General features: G+C 42.3%; 1 protein-coding gene across 6 annotated transcripts in view; it reads left to right on the forward strand.

Annotated features, from left to right (window-relative positions):
* The window catches only part of LRP1B (LDL receptor related protein 1B), a 1,129,178-nt gene that overhangs the window by 823,544 nt on the left and 278,086 nt on the right, over positions 1-27,548 (forward strand). For all 6 annotated transcript variants that reach the window (XR_013228123.1, XM_077320173.1, XM_077320175.1 and 3 more), the window contains exons 17-21: positions 2,726-2,851; positions 5,091-5,204; positions 13,920-14,000; positions 14,832-14,999; positions 26,438-26,620. Coding sequence is in view for 5 of the 6 variants with exons in the window: in XM_077320173.1 (XP_077176288.1) it covers positions 2,726-2,851; positions 5,091-5,204; positions 13,920-14,000; positions 14,832-14,999; positions 26,438-26,620 (672 nt within the window). In the remaining variant the exon portion in view is untranslated. The remainder of the gene's footprint in view (positions 1-2,725; positions 2,852-5,090; positions 5,205-13,919; positions 14,001-14,831; positions 15,000-26,437; positions 26,621-27,548) is intronic.

The following is a 27,548-nucleotide window of genomic DNA, read 5'->3' on the forward strand; positions in this document are numbered from 1 at the left end:
ATAAAACACAGACCACTTCACAGATCTCAAATTGTGAACATCATCACAAAAGCATGCCTACCAATCTGGTGTGCTAAGCCCCAGATAAGAACCTGAAATGAGTAGTGCAGAACAGCAGCATTTAAGTACTTGAGGGTCATTGCATCTGTTTTTGAAGTATGTTGAAGTGACCTCTCTAATAAGTGAGGTTATCTATAACAATCCATGTATGGAGGCCACTAGAATGCTCTGCCATTTAGTGGTCATGCTCTGGGAATCAATCTTTGGGCCAACACTCAGACTGTTACACATGGGAGGCGCTACGCTGTGCTGCCACCTGGTTCTGCTCCAAGCCTTCCTGCTCCCTAAAGGGGGAACATTTGGCCCACTGCACTGCATCCACTCTAGATTTGTGCTCCCGCACGAGGCAGCCCGGACAATGACGTTCTGCCATGCTATGGAGTGACATAGCCTTTTAAAAATTATTTGTAAGAATGTGTGATTGCACTGTTACACCATCACACATACTTACACATTTTAAAAAAGCCCAGGTGACTCTGCTGTGCTGCGCAGAGCAGCAGAGCCTCTTGGGGCATTTTTTCTATTCTTAACGACATGTTATTGCAAGTGAGAGTGGGGAGAAGCTGGGGCAGGATGGCTCAATTTCCCCCCTTCCATATGGCCCAGGCCTAACATATGCCCCAATGAGGCCAGTGGCAAAAAAAAACCCAACACATTCCCTTGCTTCGGGCCTACTGACCCAGGGCCGCCCTTGACCAGTGCTGAATCAGAAATGGGAATTCAGCCTGATCCTAGATGAACAGTGAGTTGAGCCAAATTCATAGTGCAGAAAAGGTCTCCATTTATGCATTTTAAAGAGGTTTTGGCTTGAATAAAGACTAGCATTTCTGCTGGTGTAAGGACTTTTTGATGGTATATAAGCTCAAGACCCCCACAAAAGTACAAGACCCCCCCCATTATGTTCTTGCATGTTGCTGTAAACAAACCAGTCTGCAGGAGACAGTAGCCCAGCTGGGATGGCTATCTTTCTGGAGAGTCCATCACTCCCTGAAGGCACAGCTCTGTGCTGCTTTCTCTGACCACCTGGTTTAAACAGGCAAGTAGAAGAGGGCAGCCTAACCAGAACTGGCTGTACTCATGGGGAATTGATTGCTCACTGCTGCTGCAGTTCTTGCTGCCTTCTCCAGCAGTTCAGTTTAAACCAGGTTGCAGGAGAACCAAAACAAGCATCAGGATCAAGCTGGTACTTAGTAGATGACTACTCAATAGCAGGATAAACAAACAAAAAAGAAAAATACTATGTGTAGGCTTCCAATTCTGCTGTTACTTGTTTATTCAGAACAGAAGCTAGAATGACTTAAAACCACACCAGTTAAATTGTTTTTTCAATAAACTTCCTCAGCAGCCAATGTCCCAAAATACAATAAAGACAAATTCCACAGTAATCTTTAGACCTGTTCTACAAAAAGAACATCATCCATAAAGTGACTAAAAGTTCCAGAATTCCAGAATCAAGTTTATAGGACACCTAAAGGTCATTACGAAGTACAAAACACAACCATAAGCAATAAAGGCAGATAATCACGTATACACTGGAATCCATACAACAGAATACTTCAGACCATCGGACTCAGCTATAGTTCCTCACCTTAGACCTTATCTGTCTGGCAGCCAAAGCAAACAGTGCAACCCTAGTAGAAACATATGGATCATTATCAGACAATAGAAGAATGGCCTTTTCAGAATCTGAAATGCAGGGGCCACCTACTAAGAAATTGGGCCTTAGGTTTCACGTAGAAGTTACAATTCAATATATAATGGGTCAGGTCTTCTATTTCCCCCTTGCCGTGACCAAAAGTTGAAATTACTGTAAATTCTTGAGAAAACATCAATGAGATGCTAATTCCTTACTCAGATTATAGCAAATATATTTCATTCAACAAGGAATTTTTGAGCTATGTTTTGTTTTAACATTTTAAAGCTAATTACTGCTCCTGAATCTGCAGGCCGCATTTAAGCGAGGGGAATTTGAAGATGAAGTACTTTTCTAGAATCATCACTTATTTGTCATAGCTAGGACGAAAGCCTGTTGCACCCAGGGATGCAATGGGCACTGGCGGGGGGAGCCCACAATGGCCTACCTGGCTGTGGCATTGGTGAGGGTCTTGGCAGCACAGTTGGCTGATGCGCGAGCTGGTGGTATGAGCAGTGGGCTGGCCAGGGCACTGTGGGACTGCTCTCCTCCGTGGCCAGGGAGTGTCTGGCTGCGAGTACGCCTCACAGCTGGCTTCTGGGGATGGGCACTCCAGGGGCTGGCCCAATCCAGGTACACCCAGCTTTCCTGGGAGTGTCCAGATTGGCCCATGCAACCAGAAGTGGTGTCTGGACAGCCGGATGTGTCTTGGACACCACTCCTCCCATAGTGGCTCTGCTGAAATATTAGAGGCACTAATGATTAAAGATGGTAACCCTGCTGATCCAGTCAGGTGTGCGTTTACCCAGAAATAAATCCAGCTGAATTCATTGAATCTTATTTCCAGATAAATGTACAACCTATGCCTATTATTGAAATCAGAATCTAAAGCAGGAAAATAACTGTTGCTATAACCTGAAATTGTATCACAATTTTTTTTAGTGAATGCAATCTAATAGAAATGGTATTTCTAATATTTTAACAACGTCTCTCGTTTCATACTTAGGATGAAATGTATTTTTCTCCCCCTAGTTAATCACAGCTGTCCTGGCAATCAGTTTAAGTGTCATAATAACCGCTGCATCCCTAAGAAATGGCTTTGTGATGGATCAAATGATTGTGGCAACAATGAAGATGAATCTAATGAAACTTGTGCAGGTAAAAATATGGGGTAGAAAATTCTATTTCTTTCTCCTACCCACTCCCCTTTCTCTTTTTTTCTTTACAGGTTTACTAAGCTTTAACCCACTCCCAAATTATATTTAAACTCTAAAGCTACATAGAGATGTACTATTACTGATGCTCTAATTCAGTGGTTCTCAACCTTGGGTCGGGATCCCTTTGGGGGTTGAATGACCCTTTCACAGAGGTCGCGGCAGGGCAAGCAGCTTGGCCGGGGGGGCCATTGCCACTGTTGCCACTCCTCCTGCAGGTGCCACACAACAGCCTTGCACGGTAGATGGAAATAGAGTGTTTGTCTGTCTGGAGCAGCAGAAAACAGCAAGATTGGCATGGTGCAACAAGAACTGAACTGGGAAACCCCAGAAAAAAACCCAATTTATAGACAATCGTGAACAATGTATCTTCCTGCCATTGGTCAGTTTTGGTTTAATTTCTGTGAAAAAACCCTTGCATAATTTTATGGTTGGGCGTCACCACAACATGAGGAACCGTATTAAAGGGTCGCAGCATTAGGAAAGTTGAGAACCACTGTTCTAATTCCTGCCATTTAAAAAATGAATTGAAATTGTACTGCCATCTCATTTGGAATACAGAGTATGTGGTCCTTAATCATCATGCCCGGCTCTGCTTTCCAAAGTAATGTAGTCCTCCATCTGTCTGTATAACTAGACTGTCAGTGGTTTGTTCGAAAGTCAAAAATTGTACCTCTTGAATATCAGATGGCCTGTAGAGTTTAGTAGCCTGGTTTGAAAGATCTTATCTAAAATGGTTCTTGTTTCATCATGGATAATGCATACTTTATTATTATTATTTGTATATGAATGCATTCATAATTAATCAATCAATATTTATTTGCAGTCATTCAGACCAAAATTGCATTCATAATTAAAATGTTTATAAATATATAGTCTTGTGATTAGGGTTAGGGTTAACTTTGTGATTTTAAACATGGTATTTACATACAATTGATTTTTAGGAAACCAGAAGACTGCCCTTCCTTTTTTATCTCATATGTTTTTGCAAGGCAAAGAGATTATGGCCTTCTATTGTATCAGTTTCTCAGTGATAATATTTCTTAGTAATTCTGCTGAGGTTTATAATTCCAAAACTTGGGATATGAATTTTGGTGGCTCCAGTTGGAGTTGAGTATTGTCACAAATTCATCACCCATTTCCCTCCATTAAATGGCTGATGCTATGAGGTGGCAAGGAAGGATGAAGACTGACACTCTATTCAACTCTCTTCTGTTCTGTACCAGGATAGCTAGGTGATAAGGCATCATCATCTTGGTTGTCCTTTTCTACTCCAGGTCTTAAGTCCCCCTCAGAACCAATCTAGGATCCAATACCCCACCAACTGTTCTAATGCACAGAAACCTCATCTCCATGATATAATTCAAGCACACATTTGTCACATCACAACATGTTATCAATAGTGCTACATGTTTCTGAATCTTTCATACTAAATGTGTGTGCAGAAGATGACAACCAAGATGACTAAGGGTTTGTGTGGCTTGTTTCCTGCGAGGAAATGCCTAAGAATTAGAAAAAGAGAGGACTAAGGACAAGGAATGTGGCACGTTGGGGCAAGACAAAGAAGTCCGAGCCAGGTCCACTATTCAAAGAGCTTCCTGCGTGCTCGGCCCCTCTTCCTGGAAAAATATTATTCTTGATTATATTATTCTTGATAATGATTTGTGGATTGTTGAGTAATAATTTGGATTACTTCTTTAGAAGTCTGAAGAAGTCATGCATTTTAGTTACATGATTCAGAATGTGTGTTTATAAATAAGTAAATATCAGAATGTAAATATTCTAAGACAGTGGTCCCCAACCTTTCTGAGGCTGGGGACCGTAAGGGCAACTGCCCCGCCCGCGCATCGCAAAAGTGCCGCGCATGCGCAATTTCGGCCGCACATGGCGCATTTGTGCATGCGCAGCCCGGCCCTGATTCCCTCTCCACGGCCTCCCGCAGTAAGAAGCTTCCCGGGCCGCAAGCTTGCGGCCTGGGAAGTTTTTTACTGCGGGGGGGGCGGGGAGAGGGAGCCGCGGCTCGGCGCCATGGCCTTCACGGCCCGGCACCAGACCACGGCCCGCAGGTTGAGGTCCACTGTTCTAAGGATTGGTTTAATGCAGGAAATGAACATACCACAGTTGTATGACTTGACTAAACTTCATCCAGGCTCTATAATTTTTATGTGAATGTGTCTTTCCAGCAACAATGTGTCAAGCTGACCAGTTTGCGTGTAGGAATGGCCGTTGTATTCCAAATTCATGGCTTTGTGACTGGGAGGATGACTGTGGTGACAAATCAGATGAAATGGCATGTGGTAAGTTAATCCAGTGTCTTTATTTGCAGAACTCTATAGGCAAATCATATACTGACTTTTAAGTATAATAAAGTGGCAGTGTGATAGCTGTTGAACAATTCCATTTCAACATAAGGGACTGCCACTTACAATATTTTTGCATGGTGTTTGCATCCTGCTTTATGCACATGTCTCGTAGTACCCTTGGGTCATTTGTTTAGCCTTGACCAGAACAAGGGCTTTTTTATTGTGGCTCCAATCTGGTGGCATGCGCTAGGTGAGAGACCTGTCTAGGTTCTTCAGGGGCTGTAAGATGGGGTTATTCCTCCAGGCATTCCATTGTGTGTTAAAATGTGTATATTTACTTATATTTATGTTACATGTTTATATGTTTAACTACCCTGAAACCCAATTGCCAGGCAAGGGGTAAGATAAAAATATAAACAAATAAAAGCTGTTTCATTGATGCTTCCTACTTCCTACATTGATGCTTCCTATTTTGCTTGAATGTGTGATTATTTTGGTTGAAATGTTTTTATTCTACAACTCTGTCTGCTTATGGGACTGTCAGGATAACTCCTGTGATTGGATTGAAAGGGAAGCACCACTCTTCTACCCTTTTATCTTATACAACACTATCGTCCCACTTCCAAAAAGTTGTCATTGAGGACCAGGAAACCCTTTGGATGCAATGTATGTGGATGCAGCTAGAAGAGGAAACCAGGTGGAATTATGCATACACATGTGTGCGCATACGCACACACAGAGAGAGACACACTGAAAACTCATAAAATGATCTGGTTTAACAGTATAAACCAAATATCTCCCAACAATTGACATTGCAGTCCTAAACAGATTTATACCCTTCTGTTTCCATTAACTTTATTGTACTTAGAAGCATGTAACTTGGATTAAAATTGCAATGTAAATGTGTGGAATCTGACATGGAGCAGCTACAGAAATAATATTTACCACAGGAGAATCTGGACTTTTGTTTCAGCCCTTTTCTATGGTGTACCATTGAAAAGAGATCAAGTACCTCATGTAGACCCATTATGCACGGGGGTTTTAGCGCACATTCGGGGTGGAATGGCGGCGACTAAAATCACGGATAACGCACGGAGCCGGCTGCAACCGGCTGCAGCTTCGGTGCATGCCGCCGAAAACGCCGCGTCAGTGAAACGCGGAAGAAAGTGCAGCTTCCTGGTGAGCGGGGCGCAACCAGAAGCGGCGCCCGGATCGGCGCGTGCATAATCGGTTACTCTGGGTTTTGCCGCCCTCGCGCCCCGCCCCGTGCATAACCGGTATGCGTCGCGTCTTCCCCCTCCGCGTTTTCCACGTGACCCGAAATCGCCGTTTCGGCGGCCGTGCATAATGGGCCGTACACATTCATAGAATCATAGAATCATAGAGCTGGAAGGGGCCATACAGGCCATCTAGTCCAACCCCCTGCTCAATGCAGGATCAGCCCAAAGCATCCTAAAGCATCCAAGAAAAGTGTGTATCCAACCTTTGCTTGAAGACTGCCAGTGAGGGGGAGCTCACCACCTCCTTAGGCAGCCTATTCCACTGCTGAACTACTCTGACTGTGAAAAATGATATCTAGCCTATATCGTTGTACTTGTAGTTTAAACCCATTACTGCGTGTCCTTTCCTCTGCAGCCAATGGGAACAGCATTCTGCCCTCCTCCAAATGACAACCTTTCAAATACTTAAAGAGAGTTATCATGTCCCCTCTCAACCTCCTTTTCTCCAGGCTGAACATTCCCAAGTCCCTCAACCTATCTTCATAGGGCTTGGTCCCTTGGCCCAGATCATCTTCGTCGCTCTCCTCTGTACCCTTTCAATTTTATCTATGTCCTTCTTGAAGTGAGGCCTCCAGAACTGCACACAGTACTCCAGGTGTGGTCTGACCAATGCCGTATACAATGGGACTATGAAATCTTGTGATTTTGATGTGATAGCCCTGTTAATACAGCCCAAAAGGGCATTCGCCTTTTTTACCGCTGCATCACACTGCTTGCTCATGTTTAGCTTACAATCCACAAGTACCGCAAGGTCTCGTTCACACACAGTGTTACCTAGAAGCATATCCCCCATCCAGTAGGCATGCTATTCATTTTTCTGACCCAGATGCATTCAGGTCAATTCCATTTCAACACACCTTTTGTTCACAAAAATGCATGTTTTTAAATTAGTCAAATCTTTTAGAGCCCAATCTTAAGTAAATGTACCTGGAATACAATCCACTGTACATAAGATTTCCTGATAAGTACACTCTGGAAACAAGTAGAATCGTTTTTTTTTTTAGAGCTGCCACAGTCATAGGCTGTTTCCACATGTAGATTTCCTCCTCGGTAGCATATTATATGTCCCTGCTTTACTGTGAAGTTTCAACATGACATTGTGCTATTTTCTGGGCCTTTCCTTTTTAAGCCACACCTTGGCTCTGACTTCAAAGGGAAATGGCACTCTGACGGCAGGCAGAGCCTCCATGTGAGACCTCTGCATGCAGCCAGGGGGACGGGGAAGAGCTTAGAGCTACCTTGAAAGTGCTGATGTTCAGCTCCTACACCCTTCCCCCTTTAACCAGGATTTTTTTTTTTTTTGTCTAACAACTCAGCTGCAACTCAGCTTTTGTGAGGGATAAGTATTGCTGGAATTCTCATCAAGTCGGTGCTTCTTCCAGTCAGTGGAATGCTCATCCAGTCAATGAAGTGAGCAGCACAAGAATGGGGCATGTAGACAGTGCCCAAATTCCACACACTATTTCCATGTGGGAGGTAGCTATTCTAGCCCCTGTATGGATACAACCATAGACTTGCTTAAGCAGCAAAGCCAGGTTTCACCCTCATCTTAAAACAAAAGAGCAAGAATAAAAAATACCGCTGTAATTTTTACGTTTAAAACTTATTAGTACTTCCTGTCTCCCATTTTCCCCTCCTTTATTTTCAGTTCTTTATCTTCTGTCTTGCCTTTTCTTTGCAGTTTTACTGATAATTATGTTTGCTGTTCCATGATGATCTTAACGCGGACTTTAGTATTAAAAATGCAGGAATCCTCACAGTAACTCTGCCCCTTAGGCAATGTTGTTATTCCCAGGTTGCAGATGGGAGGCTGAGGCCAAGAGATGTGTGATGTGCTCTGTGAATTAATAACCTTTCAGTCAATTCAACTCCAAGATGAGGTTTACAGTTTTGAAGACCCACACCATACCTTCTATTCATACCACGGCTTTACACTGGCTCTGTAAAATGTATCTGATTCTTTACAGAAACAGGGAAAATCTTTGCCTGTGATATTTCTCAGAAACGTAGGGATTTATTGCTTAAAGTATGGAATTCTGCCATATATTGACAGCAGTTCTATTAGCGCATTTTTGCATAGATCTAGAATCCAGTTACAAAATCCGGGACCTTTGACAAGACATCCTTAGTAAATTGATTAAAAATGTGATGACATGAATAGAAGGGTCGTGAGTTAATTTTGCTCAACATCAACACATTAGAAAATTGTGTGAGTTTTTCAATAGAATCCTGACCTTCATGGTGTTTTGATAATAACTCATGCTGAGCACTTGTTTACTAAGCATTTTCTGTTTCAATTAAAGCTAAGTTACCAATGGGGAATACAAAGCATAATGTCCTACACCTTGTCAGCCTCTTTCCTTTTTTGCAAACCTGTCTTGGTTCTGAGGCATCAGGAGGATACAATGAAGTAAAATTTCTCTTAGCTTTCATATTATATACCGTAGTAATAATTTTTAGCAGACACTGAGGAAGATTTTCCTTCCAATTGTGGCAAATAAATTATAACAACTTTGAATATGAAGTATGGGATTTGAGATTTTGATTATCATCATTTTGAAAGGTATACTGAATTATTTTGCTGAACTGACTTTTTAAAACAATGCAGGAACTTAAAATAAGGATAGGCAGCCAACAGCACATGTACCAAACGGAAGCATACCAAAATAATTTTTATTGGCACTCAGGCCTGGTGATTAGAATTTGCCTATCCTTGATTGATGGTTCCTTTAGGCAGGGACCATTGTAGCAGGGAAGATGCCTGATGCAACACACTTGGGGCCCGGGGAGGAGCTAGAGCTCTCACAAAAGGCTTGGAACCCCCCACTAAGCATGCATGACTTGATCTATGCTGCATGAAAAGGCCAGTCGTTCACAGATTGACCAACTGCTCCCAATGGCAAATGATGGATAACAAGAATAAAGAGGAAAGGACAGTTGAGCAAGCCCCCCCTTTTCTGTGTAACACATCCTAGACTTGTGAGAGAATCCAAAATGTGTTCACCCACATACTTCTACTTTTTCCTGTCACCATTTGCTGCCATTAGCAGTCAGTTGCCATCCGTGGCCACCACCATCCCTTGCATTCCTATAGAAAGATGAAGAAGGGTTTACTCTTCCTATTATCACTGTATACCATAGTGTGCCTTGGGCAATAAGTATACACATATAACAGAAAAAACAATATACTTATGTTTGCATTGTCTCTAAGTTTCCTAAATATGACCTATGGCAATATAAGATGAGGCCCTCAAAATACTTTTAATATTATTAAATTGAATTTCAGTAATCATAAGCAAAAGAGTCCACTTCTACAGTTCTACATGCATTTATATAAGAGCTTAGGGAAAAGTAACTCAGGGCTGCAGCAAGTAGATTCTATAGTTGTTCTTGTTCTTCCATAAAATGCTTGCATTTAATTTAGTTTCCCTCTCATGCCATCCTTATTTAAGGATCAATAATAAAATAGTTCTCTTAAGCAACAGACCATTTTCACATACAGAAGGGCATCTTTGGATCTAGCTAATGACGTACTGTTCCACAAATATATGGTCTTCCTTGCAATTCGTCTTTTCTCTCATACCAATTTATCAAGGCTTCCTCCTGGTATCTGTTGGCCCCAGTACAAAAGCTCTATATGTTGGTTATAGTTTAGGACCCCCATAGTACGCACCAAGACTTGGTCCTTCCAGGTAAAAGTGTATTACCCCTATCAGTCCTGTAAACCTTCATCCATACCCCCAACGCTGTCTCTCTGGTTCCAGGACAGCAACCTTGAGAATAAATAGAGGCTCACACAGACATGGAAGCTATATAAGCAGTGCATATTTTCAGGAGGAAGGGCTATTGATCCTATAATCTTGGGTGATTATACTAATTGCATTAGTTTCATAATTTTTGATCCAATATCTCCATTGTTCTCAGAGCAGGCTCTTAATATGATCCTTTGCAAATAATAACAGTCTAAAATTGACGGAGTTAATTTTTTTTAAGCTGGTATGAGTAACTTACTTACACAATTATTAATTTTCTACTGATTAATTGGTATACCTTTTCCAGCCTCATTTCTTCTCTAATAGAAAAAGCATGGTTTTGTAACTGGATGATTTTCAACTGGGTATTCTCAGTAGTGTTGGTTTTCATTTGAAACCAAATTTAGAGTGAATAGAGCTGTCACATCCAATATAGAAACCATTAAATTCTCTGAAATAATTGTTATGGAATGTAAGTGTATTTGTAAAACATATTTAACAGCCAGGTGCTTTGCTGCTTTTCTGTTACAATGTGATTCTGCACTAACATTTTCTAACATTGTCCACCAAAGAAACAGTGCAGGAAAATGGAGTAAACCATCCTGTCTGTGAATGTTGATTTTTTGTAAACAATTTATCTTTGACACAAGTTCCTGTTTATTTACTATGTATTGTTTTTCATGAAAGTTCCATTGTAAATCATCCTGAGGCACAAGGGAGGGAGGTATATATAAAAATTAAAATTATATATATGTATAATGTATAATGCAATACAGGTGAACATTGGGTTTTGCAATGTTTCACTTTTGTCCTGCTTGCATATAGTTTGCAATTTGGATTGAGAAACTGTTAACTTAGAAGGGGAAAAAATGCATTGGCAGATCAGTTCAAAATTTTCATAAAGAAATAAACTTGGTGATAACTAAAAATCTTTTCCTGCTATTTCCAAGCCAAATCCCTTAATGTAAATTATCATAAATCTGAATTACCCCCTCCCCAAATACTGGAAACCAATGACTTGACTTGGTAACCATGGTCTCGATCAAGTCTATTCCTTTACTTATCTTGGTTTGTTGTTTCACTCTTCTCCTTTGTGAACCTTCCTCTCTGTTCTTGTTGAACTGTAACAGGCAACAATATTAATATGGCAGCTATTCAAGTTTTGTGTCCAATGGCAGACAGCCTATTCCTTCAGCCTTCCAGGTACTCATTTGGCACCAGAAGGGAAGTTATATAACCATCATTTCTTTGGGCTGTATTTGCAATTCCCAGATGTGTGGCTTCATTGAGCTTTTGTTTAGAGCCTTCTGGCTTGGTTTGCTGCCATAATTCAGGTTATTTTTGCTCTCATTAAACTCCTGCCCCCCCCCCACTGGAATCACTATGTTCTGAACCTTTTGTTAGTATATAGAATCAGCTGGCAGGTACTAAAACTGGTGATCTATGCTTTTCATATTGAAGCTTAGCTGACCTAGGATTTAACAGAGTTTATAGCTTGATAAAAATTGACTGGAAACGCAGGCTGGTAACATGCTAAATATACGTGTTTCCAATCATGTAAAAAAAAAAGTCTCTTTAAGCAGTTTCTTTTTTAAACCATTCCAAAAAATGGTTCAAACTAAGGCCTAGAATAGATGGAAATTTCCTTTTCTGAGAACTTGTAGCTTTAAACACGGAAGATGCGAAATAACTTGGGTGCCTGTCCTACAATTAGGATTGGCAGTTTCAAGGATTCAAGATGTGTACTAGGAGGGTACATTCCTTCTCATTAACTTCCAAGCTCATGCGGGAGAAGGTTTTTGTTGAATTGGAAGCAGCTGATAATGCTTCTGATAATGCTTCTCACATCACTTAAGGTAAGGTGACCAGATTTTAACATTGGTAAAGCGGGACACCATTGGCCGGGGGGGGGGGGGGTTCTTGATTAAAAATTTGGTCTATATGGAGCAACAAAAATATTCATAGAATTTTTTTTTAATTTATTTATTTAGATTTATATACCGCCCTCCCCGAAGGCTCAGGGCGGTTTACATTAAAACTAGTCAATGATACATGAAACAGTCTCCGTTAAAACATACAGTAATTAATAACAGTGGTTGTAACCATATAACAGGATAATGTAACAGTATAACAATATAATAAAATAATATAACGATGGAACGGTGCAATACCACAACAGGTCCAGAGCGCTCTGGTGGAGTTCTGGGAGGAAGGGGGGGAGGGGGAGGAGCGGGGGGGAGCGGGGGCCCTTCATTCGCTGTTGGTTGTGCCTGGTCTCAACCAAATGCCTGGCGGAGGAGCTCCTTTTTGCAGGCCCTGTGGAACTGTTTAAGCTCCGTCTTTGCCAGGTCCCCCCAGATGTCCCTCCAAAAGTGGGACAATCTGGTCACCTTACTTAAGGGGGCTGATAAAGCAGCATACAATGAAGTAAGCACTAAAACAGAAATAAAATAGTCAAAGAGGCTGCTCTGTATATCAGTGCTGTGGCCATGTTTTTTTTGGGGGGGGAGGGGCGAAGAAAGCCCAAACAAGGCAGAACATCTGAACACAGAAGAGAGTACTGTGGGCTCACATTTATCTGATGAAGTAGATGAAATCCACTCATGGATGGCAAATAAGTAGTGTGACTGCAGAGTCAATCCAACTGCAGATTGGAGAAAAAAACCAATCAGGACTAGAGGGGAGATTGAGGTCAGGTGCAGATGGCTTTTGTTTAACTGAACCCAACCAACTTTAAAAGCCCAGTGTAGATACCTGATTTAGGGTTGTGCGATTCAGCCGCTTTGGCGGCTGTTCCCCCTGGGCGCAGCCAGTGGAGGCAACGGCTGCTTCGGCGGCTGAATCTCACAACCCTAACCTGATTGGTCATTCACTATATTTTGATTGATTAAGTAAAATCAGAGCAATGTGGGTGGTTGAGCATATAAGAAAGATCTTTCATACAAGAAAGACCTTTCATTCTAGTTCTGTGCTATGTCTGGATTACATCTGACTTTGGGACATTTCTTGATTCTAGGTGGATCATACTGATCATACTTTTATAATATTTAAGTTATTAATGATTCTTTTATCTTGTTAATGCCAGATGTTTTTATGTACCTTGTAATTTGACTACTGGTCTAGTACCGTAATAATAAAGACTTGACCAGAAAACTGGGAGGGAGTGAAATCGATCACTGAAATGACTCAGATGGGTGCCCATCTGCTGTTAGCTTGAAATGGGTAGTAGCCATTTCAGTTGTCCAATTCACTTCCTCCTCTTTTGGATGGGGGGGGGAGCAAAAGGGGTGCTCACAGCCATTTAAACCTAACAGCTGGCTGGCATACTAACATGTTCAGCTACTAGATTTAAATCCCCAGACCCCCTGAACCCATCAAAATTCAGAAAATGTTTTGGGGAGACACCTATCCTGGAATTGGGTTTGGAGGGCATGAACTGGCCCAATTTTGTGGCAGAATTTGTTTCATGCATCTGTTTGTGCCCATCCCTTATTAGCTTATGTTCTTTCAGCTAGAAAGTATTATCTCCCTAAATAAATGTTAAATAAATGTTAAATAAAAATGTTAAATAAATGGCCATAATGATTATTATTTTATTTTGGCGTGTACATAAAGGAATAGTCATGCTGTTATACACATTCTGACATTAGATATTGGATTCTTCCCCCTCCTTGCAGAATTTCCAACTTGTGACCTGCTAAATCATTTCGTATGCAAGAATGGGAGATGCATTAATAGCAAGTGGTACTGTGATTCAGGTAGGGATCCACTGTTCACTTTATAGTCTTTATACAGGAACTGTTCTATAAATTGATGACAAAGCAGCTTTTATACCTAAGATTGCAATTTAGGATTCATAATGTATGAAAAAGCCTAATTGACCTCAAATATATAAAAGCAACTTTGTTGTGAACAGATTTGCTGCGGGGCGTTAATATAAATGAATTGTAATTAGAATATTCAGTTACTTGAATTGTCATTAAAACATCACATGCAATAAAACTATGTGAGGATATTAGAATTATTTTTGGTGTTCTAGAAAAGCAGTTATTCTCACAGTAGTGGTCTGAGTTAAATTGTGATGCAATGGGGGTGGTGGGGAGGCTGGTAATTTTATCCTATAATGCAAGGCTGAGACTATGCACACTTCCAAGGAGTGAGCAATGTCTTGATTTACCTGAGGGCAATTCCAAAATGCAAATTCTGTGCATGTAGTGGAACAGTAGTCACATATGTGACAACCCATAATATTTGTGGTATACTGACAGAGTACAAATGTATACTCATACAGTTATAGTCCTAATTTGCATAATACTGTGATAAGTTTGAAGGTAAATTAGGGCAAATGGCTAATCTTCTATGAAGATTAGACTCACAGAAATACAAATATTTGTTGTTTATGTCCCACCACATGTATATGATTCTTAATTTGTTGAGTGCACATTAACTGTTTTCAAGAGAACAACATTTAAAAGTCAAATTAAAATTGCTGTTTCTGTGAAAAGAACTCAAACTCCATTTTCTGTGTACAGCTGAAAGTAGGCATAAATAAAATGATTATGCTATTTTCCCTTCCCTCCCCTCCCCAGACGATGATTGTGGTGATGGCAGTGATGAACTGGGCTGTACTCATTCATGCTTTGACAATCAGTTCAGATGTTCAAATGGCAGGTGCCTTCCAAGTCATTGGGCTTGTGATGGTGATGACGACTGTGGAGATTCCAGTGATGAAAACCAAACAAATTGCACCAAGGAAGGTTGGTGTTTTATGATACCCCCATCCCCCTCTGTAAAATTGTAAAATATGCCACTGATTTTCATGTTCATATTTTGCCAGATGAATGCCAACAAAGTGCCAGATATTTTTAGTTGGCTGTTTCTTGAACAATAGCATGATAGTTTGGTTCCAAACTTCTTCTGTGAGCAGAAAGTCACTACTGCTTATGGCCTTTTGGGTCCAAAAGCACTTTTAAAAATGTAAACATATAGCTAAAAATGTAGAGTCAGTTTCATGATATTTCTCCTATGTTGTCAATGTATATTTTGCATATTATATTTTAGATTTATAGTTCATGATCTAGCCAGTATCTTATCATGAGCAGCCTTACTTAGGTCTTGCAAACTGACGTCCGTAGCTTCTTTGAGTCAATCCATTGCATGATATGTCTTCTTTTTATCTACTACCTCCAGCTTCTAGTGTTATGGTCTGTTTTTGAGTGACAGTTGTCTTCTCATGCTCAGAGTATAATAGCCTCAATTTGGTCACTTTAATTTCTAGGGATAAATGAGAATTTATTTTAGGGGAGCCCACCACCTCCTTAGGCAGCCGATTCCACTGCTGAACTATTCTGACTGTGAATTCCTCCCCACCCCCGATATCTAGCTGGTACCATTCTACGTGTCCTTCAACCCCGTTACTGCAGATCCTACAACAGGAACCATTCCCTGCCTTCTTCTAAGAGTGCAATCATGTCCCCGCTCAACCTCCTCTTTTCCAGGCTGAACATTTCCAAGTCCCTCCGCCTTTCCTCCATAGGGCTTGAACATCCTTGTCATTCTCCTCTGTGCCATCTTAATTCTGTCCACATGCTTTTTGAAGTGAGTTATCCAGAACTGCACACAGTACTCCAGATGTGTTCTCACCACTGCAGTATACAGTAGGACTATGACATCTTGCAGTTTTGATGTAATACCCCTATTGATACAGCCGAAGACTTCTTTACCACCACACCACACTATCTGCTCATAGTTAGCTTACAAATACCCCAAGATCTTGTTCACACATTGCTACCCAGAAGTATATCTCTCATCCAGTATGCATGCTTCTCATTTTTTGTGACCCAGATGTAGAACTCTGTAGTTCTCCTTATTGAATAGTGTCTTGTTTTCATTTGCTCACTTTCCCAGCATGTTCAGGTCTTGTTGAACTCTGTCTTCTGGAGTGTTCACTACTCCTCCAAATTTGGTGTCATCTGCAAATGTAATGAGTAGTACCTCCACTCCCCTCATCCAAATCAGTGATAAAAATGTTGAAAAGACCCAGGTACCAATCACTGTGTTGCCCCACTGCTCACCTCCCTCCATCTGAAATGCCATTAACAACTACTATTTGGATGTGGTTTTCTAACAAGTTCTCTACCCACCTAACCATCTGTAAATCAGTCTACAGTCCCCCAATTTACCACCAGAAGATCATGGGGAACCTTGTCAAAAGTCTTACTGAATTCCAGGTAAACAAAATCAACTGAATTTCCATGATCTAGTAAGCCCATCACTCGGTCAAAGAGGGAAACCAGGTTGGTCTGGAAGGACCTATTGGAGATAAATTTGTGCTGATTTCTAAAGATCAACAAATTGTCCTTCAAATGTTTGTGCATCGCCATAAAAATCTGCTCCATTATCGTCCCTGCAAATGAAGTCAGACTCACTAGCTGGTAATTTTCTGGGTCATCTCTTCTTCCTTTTTTGAGGACTGAGATAGCATTCACTCTCCTCCATTCTTAGGCAGATTGTGGGTGGGTTGGTAGGGAAAGATGTGCAAGTGTTTATCTCTTGTGACCTTTCCTTGCATACCCAGGGAATTGCTAATCGCCACTGTGGGATGGTAGGTGAATTTACTCCAGGCCAGGCTTGATTCTGGATATTTGTGGTGGAGGGATCATTTGGGCATGAAATTGGGGTTACTGTAGGTGAACAGTTAGTTGAGAGTTGCTGCATTGTGCAGGAGGTTGGATTACATGACCCTGGAGGCCCCTACCAACTCTAGAAGAAGAAGAAGAAGAGTTGGTTCTTATATGCCGCTTTTCCCTACCCGAAGGAGGCTCAAAGCGGCTTACAGTTGCCTTCCCATTCCTCTCCCCACAACAGACACCTTGTGGGGTGGGTGAGGCTGAGAGAGCCCTGATATCACTGCCTGGTCAGAACAGTTTTATCAGTGCCGTGGCAAGCCCAAGGTCACCCAGCTGGCTGCTTGTGGGGGAGCGCAGAATCGAACCTGGCATGCCAGATTAGAAGTCTGCACTCCTAACCACTACACCAAACTGGCTCTCTAGAATCATAGAATCATAGAATCATAGAGTTGGAAGGGACATCATGGGTCCAACCCCCTGCACTATGCAAGACACTCACAACCTTATCGCTCATGCACTCTAACCTGCCACCCCCTTAAGCCTTCACAGAATCTATAATTCTATTATTCTATCTCCAGTACTCCAAGAGGACAAGGGTTCTTCAAGGTCTCCAGAAAGTTCTTAGAGAACTCTCATATGCACACGATCCAACCAAGGGGATCTGAACTCCTGCAGAGCAACCAGGTGCTCTCATCAACCTCCCTGTCCATGTCAGTGCACCACCCAGTCATTATACCTTGCCTACTACCATACCTTGATGTGTCCATATTCTTCTTTTGGGGGGGGGGAAGAGAGGCAAAATAGGTACTGAGCGTTTGTGCTTTCTCTTTGTTCTCAGAGTCTCTCCATCTTCAGCCAACAGTGGGCCGATTACTTCATTTACCTTTTGTTTGCTCCTCACATATCTGAAGCTTTTCTTGTTACAGTGGGCTTTCCTGCCCAGTCTCAGCTCACTTCCAGCTTTGGACCCTCTGATGGCTGACATACAGTGCCTACTAGCCTGCAGATATTCTTTTTTTTTTAGGTCTGTCCTTCTCTCTATATCTTAAACATTTCCCTTTTCTTCCTTAGCTCCTCCTGAAGTTCTCTGTTCATCTTAATAGGCTTCTTGGATCCCTTACCATGTTTCGTTTTGCTGGGATAGTCATGGCTTGAACATGCAATAGCACTTGTTGAAAGAGAGTCTCCCCATCACTTGCTCCTTTCTCTTCCAACATTCTTGCACACAGGATTCATCATGTTTCTGAGTTTATTAAAGTCTGCCCTATGGAAGTTAAGATACACATTTGACTGTAAACCCCTTGGCTCTCCATCTAAAAAGGAATTCTAGGAGGACATGGTCACTCCTAGTGGTTAGCATGCCAGCTTCGATTCTTCGCTCCCCCACATGCAACCAGCTGGGTGATCTTGGGCTTCCCACGGCACTGATAAAACTGGTCTGACCGGGCAGTGATATCAACGCTCTCTCAGCCTCACCCACCCCACAGGGTGTCTGTTGTGGGGAGAGGAATGGGAAGGTGACTGTAAGCCGCTTTGAGCCTCCTTTGGGTAGGGAAAAGAGGCATATAAGAACCAACTCTTCTTCTTCTTCTCTTCCTCCTCCTCCCTCCCCCAGGGTCCCCACCTCCTTCTCCCCATTCACCAGTTCTTGCCCGTTGGTCAGTATTATGTTGAGTATGGCCGAGCCTCTTGTAGTAGTAATTTCTGTACTGTAACATCTTTCATTTATGTATTAGTTAATGCAGTGCTGAACTTTACCTTCTTTAATTGAATAGAAATTGTAATAACCTGTTGTTTAGCATGCCAGGTTAGCCTACGGAATGTACTGTTGAATTTCATACATCGTTGTGTTTTGTTGATTAATAACTTGAAGTGTAATTTATTTTAAGTTATGTTAAGACCATAATGAAATTAATGGAAGATTTCTTTAATTAAGATATAACTGCTTCTCTAAGCTCATGATCCTAAGGACAGACTTGGGGAGGGTGTTCAATGAGGAGGCAGGATGGAGCAACACAGAAGCTACAACCAAGTAGGGCAAGAAACAGGCCACAGCTTTAATTATTATAGTAGTGAGATCATTAATGTGGCACAGGACATGGATCCAGGCATTGAGTGATTTATTTAAGGACAGATTAAACCTATCCCTACCCTGTATATTGGGAATAAACCTGGAATGGGAAGACCAGTGGTCCCAAATCTCTGCATGGCTCTTTCCATTTGTGGAACCTCCAGGGGACCTCCTGAGCTGGGCATAATAGTACTTGGCTCTATCCCCAAGATCCCCTTCAGGAGGTCCCCACCTAGAAGGGGTGGGCACACAGACACAACCTTCTCCAAATGCCCAATGCCTAAAATTGTCCAAAGATCTGGCAAGGAAAGAAATAATAATAAGTGCAACTGTGCTATAAAACCAGACAACTGAAAGAGGGAGTGAGAGAGGGAGGAGTGGTTGAAGTTACAATTGGGAAGGCCCAGCAGCCACAAGAGAGGGTTGGCTCAGTTGCACAAAGCCATCCCCTGGGCCACCCCATGGTTGATGAAGACAGTAAGTTATTAGCTGCTGCCAGACCCTCCCAGGAGACTCCAGTCATGCCTATGCAGTCCTAAGGGCAGGCAGGTCATGCATTTCTTGAATTGTGATTATAAGTTATAATATGTACATTTCCAAATTCATTGAATATTCCTTAATTTAAGATATCATTTCATCTCTAAGCATGTTATCCTAAGCAAACATTTGTGGAATTAAATTCCACTAAATGGGTATGGCTAATTTCTCAGTGTGTTACTTGGGTTTGCTGACAAGGATGATCCAAATCCAAATTATTTCCTGAATCAGGTTTTGGGTATAATCAAAAGATAACCAACCCTTACTGCCAGGTATGTGCATATGTTTCCCCATCCCCATCCCCATTTGGGAACATATTTTAGCTACAAAGAGGGATGTCAATCAGAGGGCCAATTCAGAATAGAAAATTATCTTTAAGATCTTAAGCCAATAATACTTTAAATATATATCAAAAGGTAGATATAATTAGTATATTACCATATATATTTCTGGTTTCCAGTGGTTGTGACAGAACCTGATCAAAGCTGTGCTCTGTTTTATTTGTTTTATTTATTATCTTTCACCTTTTCCTCTTTTAAGTTTTAAGCTTTCAAACTTTTATTGGGAGTACTAAATTTTCTTGATTTTCCCACTGGTCTTTGTATTATCATTTTTACTGAGGCTTTCTTCCTTTTCTTATTTTATCTCCCTGCCTTTTAGCCTTGGCTAGACGTGCTTATTACATGCAACTCCTTTTCTCTTCATTCTCACTCCCTACTTTATTAATGGGTTATATGTGTCATACACACCTGCTGTCTATTTTTTCCTATTGTCTCTCCTAGTAACATTCAACCATTATTGCTACTTTATATCTGTATTAATTTTTGCATATACCATACTTCATGTTAAACCTAAATATCAGTCTAGATACTTGGATCATGCTCTATAATTAGGGTTTTTTGTTTCCACTCTAGTTTCCAGTTGTCGTTTCTTGTTTTTATATTTTATATTTTGTTTTATATATTTTATATTTTCTACTTTGTATCAATGACAATTGCCCATTTTATTTTGCTTAAGTCAGCTTGGTTCAGCAATTATGCTCACACTTAATTAGCTAAATTACATCCAGCTGTTCACTCTGCTCTCCTTCTCAAACCTTCCATTCCTTTCTCTGTCTTGACTTCCATGTCAGAATTCCACCACCTTTCTATGGCTGCATGGCAAAAAGATTGAGTAGATTCCCCCCACACTTTATTTCATTTTACATTATCTTCTCCTTATTTATACATCTACCTAAGTGTGTAGCTTCTGCTTGACTTCACCTGAGTCTTTCTATTCCATTTTCCTCTGGGGATTCACTGTTAAGGTGCAGTGTTTGAGTGTAGCTGGAGTGTGAAGTGACCTAGAGCGGAGGTCGTCAGCCCCCCGGGCCTTGGCCCGGTACCAGGCCGCGAAAGCCTCAGCACCGGGCCTCCAGCGGTGGCCGCACCACCCTCTCCTCCCCGCCGCAGCGAGAAGCTCACCTGGCCTTGAGCAAATCGGCTGCTTCGGCGGCTGCTTCGCTCACGGCCTGGCAAGCTTCTTGCTGTAGGGTGTGGGGGGAGAGGGTGGTGCAGCCACCGGCACTCTGGCAGGTGCAAACGCGCAGGTGCAGAGCTGCCATGCGCTGCACATTTGCGCCCCGCCAGGGGTGCCGTGGCCATGCCAGCATCTCTTTCGGGCGCAAAGTGCTCTGGCTGCACCCAAAAAAGGAGGGAAAACTCCCTGGCGCCAGCATGACAGCATCCCTTTTGGGCGCAAAGCCCTTTCGCCACATTGAGAGGGCTTTTCAGCTGAAAGGGAAGGAAATTTCCCCCCAAAACACATTGACGCAGCTGCCCCAGCGTCCCTTTCATGTGCAAAGCCGTCTCACTGGGGTGAGAGGGGTTTGCAGGTGAAAGGGAAGGAAAGCTCTCCCCCAGGCCCAGAGTGGCGCTCCTGCGCCAGCGTCCCTTTAGGGCACAAATCTGTCTCGCGGCGATGAGAGGGCTTTGCAGGCGAAAGGGAAGTACAGCTGTGGCAGCATCTCTTTCGGCCACGGCGAGAGGGCTTTTTTGCCCGAAGGGAAGGGAGGGCGGCCCCCAGCCAGCTCCCTTCCAGTGCCAGCCTCTTGCTGGGGCCCGTAAAGCCCTGTCGCCGCCTGGACGAGGCGGCGACAGGGCTTTGCAAGCCAACGGGGGTTGTAAAGGGTTCCCCGCTTGCCGCCCCCCTTCCAGTGGCAGGTGCCCGCCAAGAACTGGCGGGTGAGGCACGAAGGGTTCTGTTTGCAGGGCAAGCGGGGAGGGAAAGCATCGTCCCGGTGGGCGCACTCATCAGGAAGTGCCGTTTGTGGGGGGAGCTTTGTCAGAGAAACCCCCTGGGCATGCACCTCCGGACCTGGTGGTCATCTGTCGCTGGCTGGTGGCAGGCAGGCTGAGCCGCAGGGAGGTTCGTGAGCCATTGAAGCGCCCTCCTCACCAGCTAAGAGCCTTGTGGCCGGGAATCTGGGTGAGTGGCTTGCGCTCGGATCCTGCAGGCATGCGCTCCAGGGGCTGGCCCAATCCGGACGCGCCCAGCTTTGCTGAGCGCATCCAGATTGGCCCGCTGGAGGTGAAGCGCTGGGCTTCCGCTGTCCTGGACAGCACCGCCCAGATGGCCATTTCGGAAATATTAAGAGGAACTATGATAAGGATGAGGATCCTTAGATGGAGGCTAAGCTGTTGCTGAATACATAATTTTCTCTATCATGCTAAAATTTTATTTGCAACTCTTTGTAAAATATTATTCACTCTATATATTTAGCCAATTTTATCAGCAATGGATTGTTTGTCATCCAGCTTGGAAAGAGATGCTTGCTGGCAGAAGATCAAAAGTATTTGACAAGGTGTAGTCATTAAAGTAATCTATGGAAAATCATGTGTATTGATGTTTTATATTAATTTGATTGAAGTAAGTATTCTGAAGTGCAACCACTTCATAAACTGTATAGCACTTGGGTATGTTGTCTATTGTATATCTAAGCAGTGTGCTCAAACCACTCCAGAGCCATATATCAAGAAAGAAGAATATTTAGCTGCTATGGAACCAGGATCAGTATGCCTGAAGCTAACAGGCAACTTGAACAGATTACTCAGATAGGAGACTGGATTCTCAAAGTCAAAGAATCAATATCAAGAGTTGATTCCTAAGCAAATGGCTAAGATGGGGTTCTGGGGGCCCATTAAAGTTATTGCTAACCTCAACCAAATGCCTGGTGGAAGAAGTCTATTTTGCAGACCCTGCGGAACTCTGATAGCTTGGAATAGGGCCTGGATGTCCTCTGGGAGCGTGTTCCACCAGGTGGGAGCCAGGATAGAGAACAACCTGGCACTGGTCATGGCCAGACATGCTTCCTCGTGGCCAGGGATCACTAGCCAGTTGGTATTGACTGAGTATTGTGGTCTTTGGCGGGGTATAGGCAGAGAGACTGTTTCTCAGGTATGCTGGACCCTAACTATATATGACTTTACAGGTGGATACCAGACCTTAAGCCTGACCCAGTATTTAACTGGTAACCATTGCAGCTGTTATAGTATGGACTGGATGTGGGCCTTCCCAGGTGTTCTCATGAGAAACCTGACTGCTGCATTCTAGTTGCAGTTTCTGGATCTTGGATAAGGGTAGGCATGTGTAGAGTGAGTTGCAGAAATTCAGTGGCTAGGTGTTCTGGAGCCAAGTACAGCACTAGTAGTTTAGCTTGGTGCAGGTGGAAAAATGCCAGCTATTATTGTGACCTGCTTCTCCATAGAGAGGGAGGTGTCTAGGATCACACCCAGATTTCTGGTGGAGTGAGCTACTGACATCCACCAGGAAGAATAAATGGGTGTCACATGCATATTGATGGCTTTCATATTGAAGGCTTTCGTGACCAGCATCAACTGGTTGTTGTGGGTTTTCCAGGCTGTGTTGCTATAGTCTGGTAGCTTCAGCCCTTGATGTTTTACCCATAACTGTGACTGGCATCTTCAAAGGTAGGAAACTGTAAAATGGGAATCACTTTGGCATGGAGAGATTCCCATCATGCCATATTCCACCTCTGAAGATGTCAGCCACAGTTACTGGTGACATATCAATGACTAAAACTACCAAACCACATCCACACAGCTCAGGAAACCCACAAGAACCCAATGTCAGATGTTCATGGACATGTGTTTACAATTCCAGTGGCAGCATTGCCTCTTTCACAAGCCATGAAGAGTTGATTAATGTGTCCATTGAGCTATTGCCATGATAACTATTTATAATATTTTCCAAAAGTAGAGATGACTGGTGCCAAATTTCAAATAGCCACTTCTCTTACCCAGTAGTGACACGCACACCGTTAAACATCTCATTCTACATTTTACAGTGCAGGGTCGGAAATCAAGTTACAACTTAGTACTTTCTTCTTGCATATGCAGAATGATAGCTGCTGCTTAGAAAATTTTGTTGGGAAGAAACCTAATACTCTGCCCCAAGTAATGACTAGACTATTGGCTCTCAACCTTTCTAATGCTGCAACCCTTTAATATAGTTCCTCATGTTGTGGTGACCCCCAACCATAAATTTATGCAAACTGACCAATGGCATGAAGATCCATTGTTCATGATTGTATATAAATTCCCCCCCCCCCCCTGGGTTTCTCAGTTCAGTTCTGCCTTGTGTCCCACCATGCCGATCTCGCTCTTTTTTGCAGCTCCAGACAGATGAACGCTCTATCTCAATCTACCCCATGTGGATGGCACCCCCCTGGCCAAGCTGCTTGCCCTGTCGTAACCCCTGTGAAAGGTTCGTTTGACCCCCAAAGGGGTCCCGACCCCCCAGGTTGAGAACCACTGGACTAGACTTATAACCACTGATGTACAGTTAGCTTTTTATGGAAAGACTAGTCTCTGGCATCAGAAGGGCACGTTCTTTGAAATGCAGTCCTGCACACAATTGAACATGCAGTCCTAAATCCAACATACACAGATTACAGCAGGCATGGATGGCCACTGCTAGAAAGTTTGGAACCAAGCAAAAGCTATTCATTTATGCTGTTTTGACCCCCAAACCATAATGCTGTAATAATATATAATAGTATCAGCATATACCTTATTAATGGTTTTTTTTCTCAGAGCATCAACACCAACATTTACATGCCAACATCTAGAATATAAAAGTATTTGAATTTTGTATGGAATATGATATACTTATTACTGAAGAATCCTGTGAATCCCGCAACGCATTGCTTCCCTCGGCTTTGAAACTTAGTAAAGTGAAGGCTTTGAGCAAAATAGCATCACAGAACAGCAGTACGAAACTTCAAAGAGAAAGGGAAGAATTACATCTGTGAACCTTGAAAAAACTCAATTTGTAAAATATCTTTAGGTAGCCTTAATGTTTTTACAGTATTCTAGTAAAATAAACAAGTTGCTTCAGTCTAATAGTTTTCTGATCATTTTTCAGACAGAGAGAGAGAGACAGATAAAAGGAAGTGAGTCATTTTAAAAGATATTTCTAAATCTAAAGTAAACAACCATTTATAACTACCAGAGTGACTTGAAAATAAAACAAAGCAAGAATGAAATATTGCAACCCATGAAAGAAAGCATGCTCAAAATATATTTTGCAGGGCAGAAGTAAGAAATCTGTGTCTTTTGATTAAGTGAGATGGATAAAGAAGAGGATGGCTAAGGTCTCAGACTTATTTCATATTGCCTCCAGCTCCATCCCACTAGCCTCCATCTCTGGTAAAAAGAGGAATGAAATGACTAGAGGTCAAGTAATAATTGACTATATCAGGAAATAGCCTATTTTCTTTACGATAGTTATATGACTTACTAAAACAACAGAATGTCTTTAACAAAAGATAATAAAAGTAAAACCCTTCTACGCAGAAATAAAGAAAAATAAAAACACACTATGCCAACTATATGGCAAGACTATTAACCAAAAAGTATTGAGCCCATTTCATTAATAACCAATTGGTTTTCCTCTTACAATGCATTTAGGCTGTCAGTTCCGTGAGTCTTTAACACTGTAGGCACCCAAACTGTCAGCCACTCAGAAAAGTTGCTGCTGGTCAAGGACTAGCTGCAAGTGTATTAGAAAACTACTGGTAGCCATCCATGATGGTGCTAGGGTTTCTAATCCCTAGTTGGAACCAAGGGATCCCCTGGTTTGGAGCATCTCCCCTATTTTAAGGATCTAAAAAAATGGGGGCAATTACCAGGCATGGGTAGGGGAACAACCAGGAGGTAAATGCAACTTCTCTGCATCACCTCAAGGTGATGTAGAGACACCAGTGATATTTGGGAGGGGGGGTGGTAATGTTTTGAAGTAGGAGAAGAGTTTGTTCTTGTATGCCACTTTTCTCTACCAGAAGGAGTCTCAAAGCGGTTTACAGTCACCTTCCCTATCTTCTCCTCAGAACAGACACCCTGTGAGGTGGGTGAGGCTGAGAGAGTCCTGACATCATTGCTCAGTCTGAACAGCCTTATCAGTGCTGTGGCGAGCCCAAGTTCACCCATCTGGCTGCATGTGGAGGAGTGCGGAATCAAACCTAGTTCGCCAAATTAGAAGTCGGAGCTCCTAAACACAACATACTATGTAGCTGAAGCAAGAAAGCCTTTTGTACTTGTGCATGAATGGAATAAGCTCATGCAAGAGTAGGAGTATGACTCCTGCCAAGTAAGGGTTGCTAGGGAAAGGGAAGTCAATGAATAATCTACACAAATTCACCCTATTCCTAAAATCATTGGTATCCAATACAGATTTTAGTTATGGGATTATAAAATATAATACAGATTTCAGGTATGAGATTGGAACAGGCTGTTCTTTCTGTGTAAAGATGGACAGGATAAAAGAAGAACTGATGCCATAGAACATGATCCGTCATATCTGTCCCATGACAATCCAGTGTTTGGAAAGGGACAACTACTGAGAAAAAAAACCAGTTAATTTAGTTGTTTAATGTATTTCATTTATTATTTTGTATTAGAAACAGTCTCACTTGGAGGATGCAGTGGAAAAGAATTTCAGTGCCATCCTGATGGAAACTGTATTCCTGAGTTATGGTGCTGTGATGGTGAAAAGGATTGTGAAGATGGCAGTGATGAAAAATATTGCAATGGAACTCTTCGCCCATGTGATGACAAAACAAAATTCTCCTGCAAGACCACAGGTACCCTAGGCTGTAATATTTTGTACAGAATTTTACTATTTTGATTAGAGAAGAATCCCAAAACATGCTATGGCTCCTGAAGCAGGAAAATGTATTGCTGCATTTCTGTGCTCAGAAGAGTTGATCAAACTTTTGAGCTGTCTTAGCACTGATGTATAAGGTTCCCCCACTAGTAAAAGAAGAAAAGTCCACTTTAAGAATTCTAAAATGTTTCATAATGTTTTGCTGCTTTGCTGTATGGGACCACTGTAGGCCATGAATACATGCTGGAATGTTCTGTGTATATAAACGTAGCCTGGTGCCCTCCCCATACAGAAATGTTCAACATTGGCAGTGGTGGAATAAATGGAGCAATCACATAAGCATGGAATGTAAGTAATACTCCTATGGTTCTGCTATGATTAGTATGCTAGACTGCAGACTAGGCATGTCCACATGCAAAAAATCGGACTGTTTCATATTCAGGCTGAGTTGATTAGGGCCAAATCTGAAATGGTCTGAAACACCTTTTCATGGCTTGGATTGGGTCAAATCAATTCAGAAAATATATGATGTGAGCTGGCAGATGGCTCTTTAAATGTTGGGGAAGGTAGGTATGGTGTTTCCCACACTGCCCTTCTCTAATGCAGGCCACTTCATGGGTAGAGGAGAGAATGCCAAACAACTGATCTTGACAGATCAGCTGTTTGGTGCATGCTTTAAAGGTTGCTGTCTGAGAAAATGGGGGTATTTAAAGGGTGCATGAAGCAGTTGTTTTGTCATGATCAACTGTTGCACACACCCTTTAAATGCCTTCTCCCCACTTGCTCAGGTAGTAGTCTTTACTGCCAGAGAAAGAAAGGGAGGCACTTAAAGAGAGAGCCAAGTGGGGATTGGGGGTAGCCTTAAGGAGCTGGCAGTCAGTGGTGATCCGGGGGAACAAGGGTGG

The sequence above is a fragment of the Paroedura picta genome, chromosome 2 (genome assembly GCF_049243985.1).
Source record: "Paroedura picta isolate Pp20150507F chromosome 2, Ppicta_v3.0, whole genome shotgun sequence".
Taxonomy (NCBI): Eukaryota; Metazoa; Chordata; class Lepidosauria; order Squamata; family Gekkonidae; genus Paroedura; species Paroedura picta.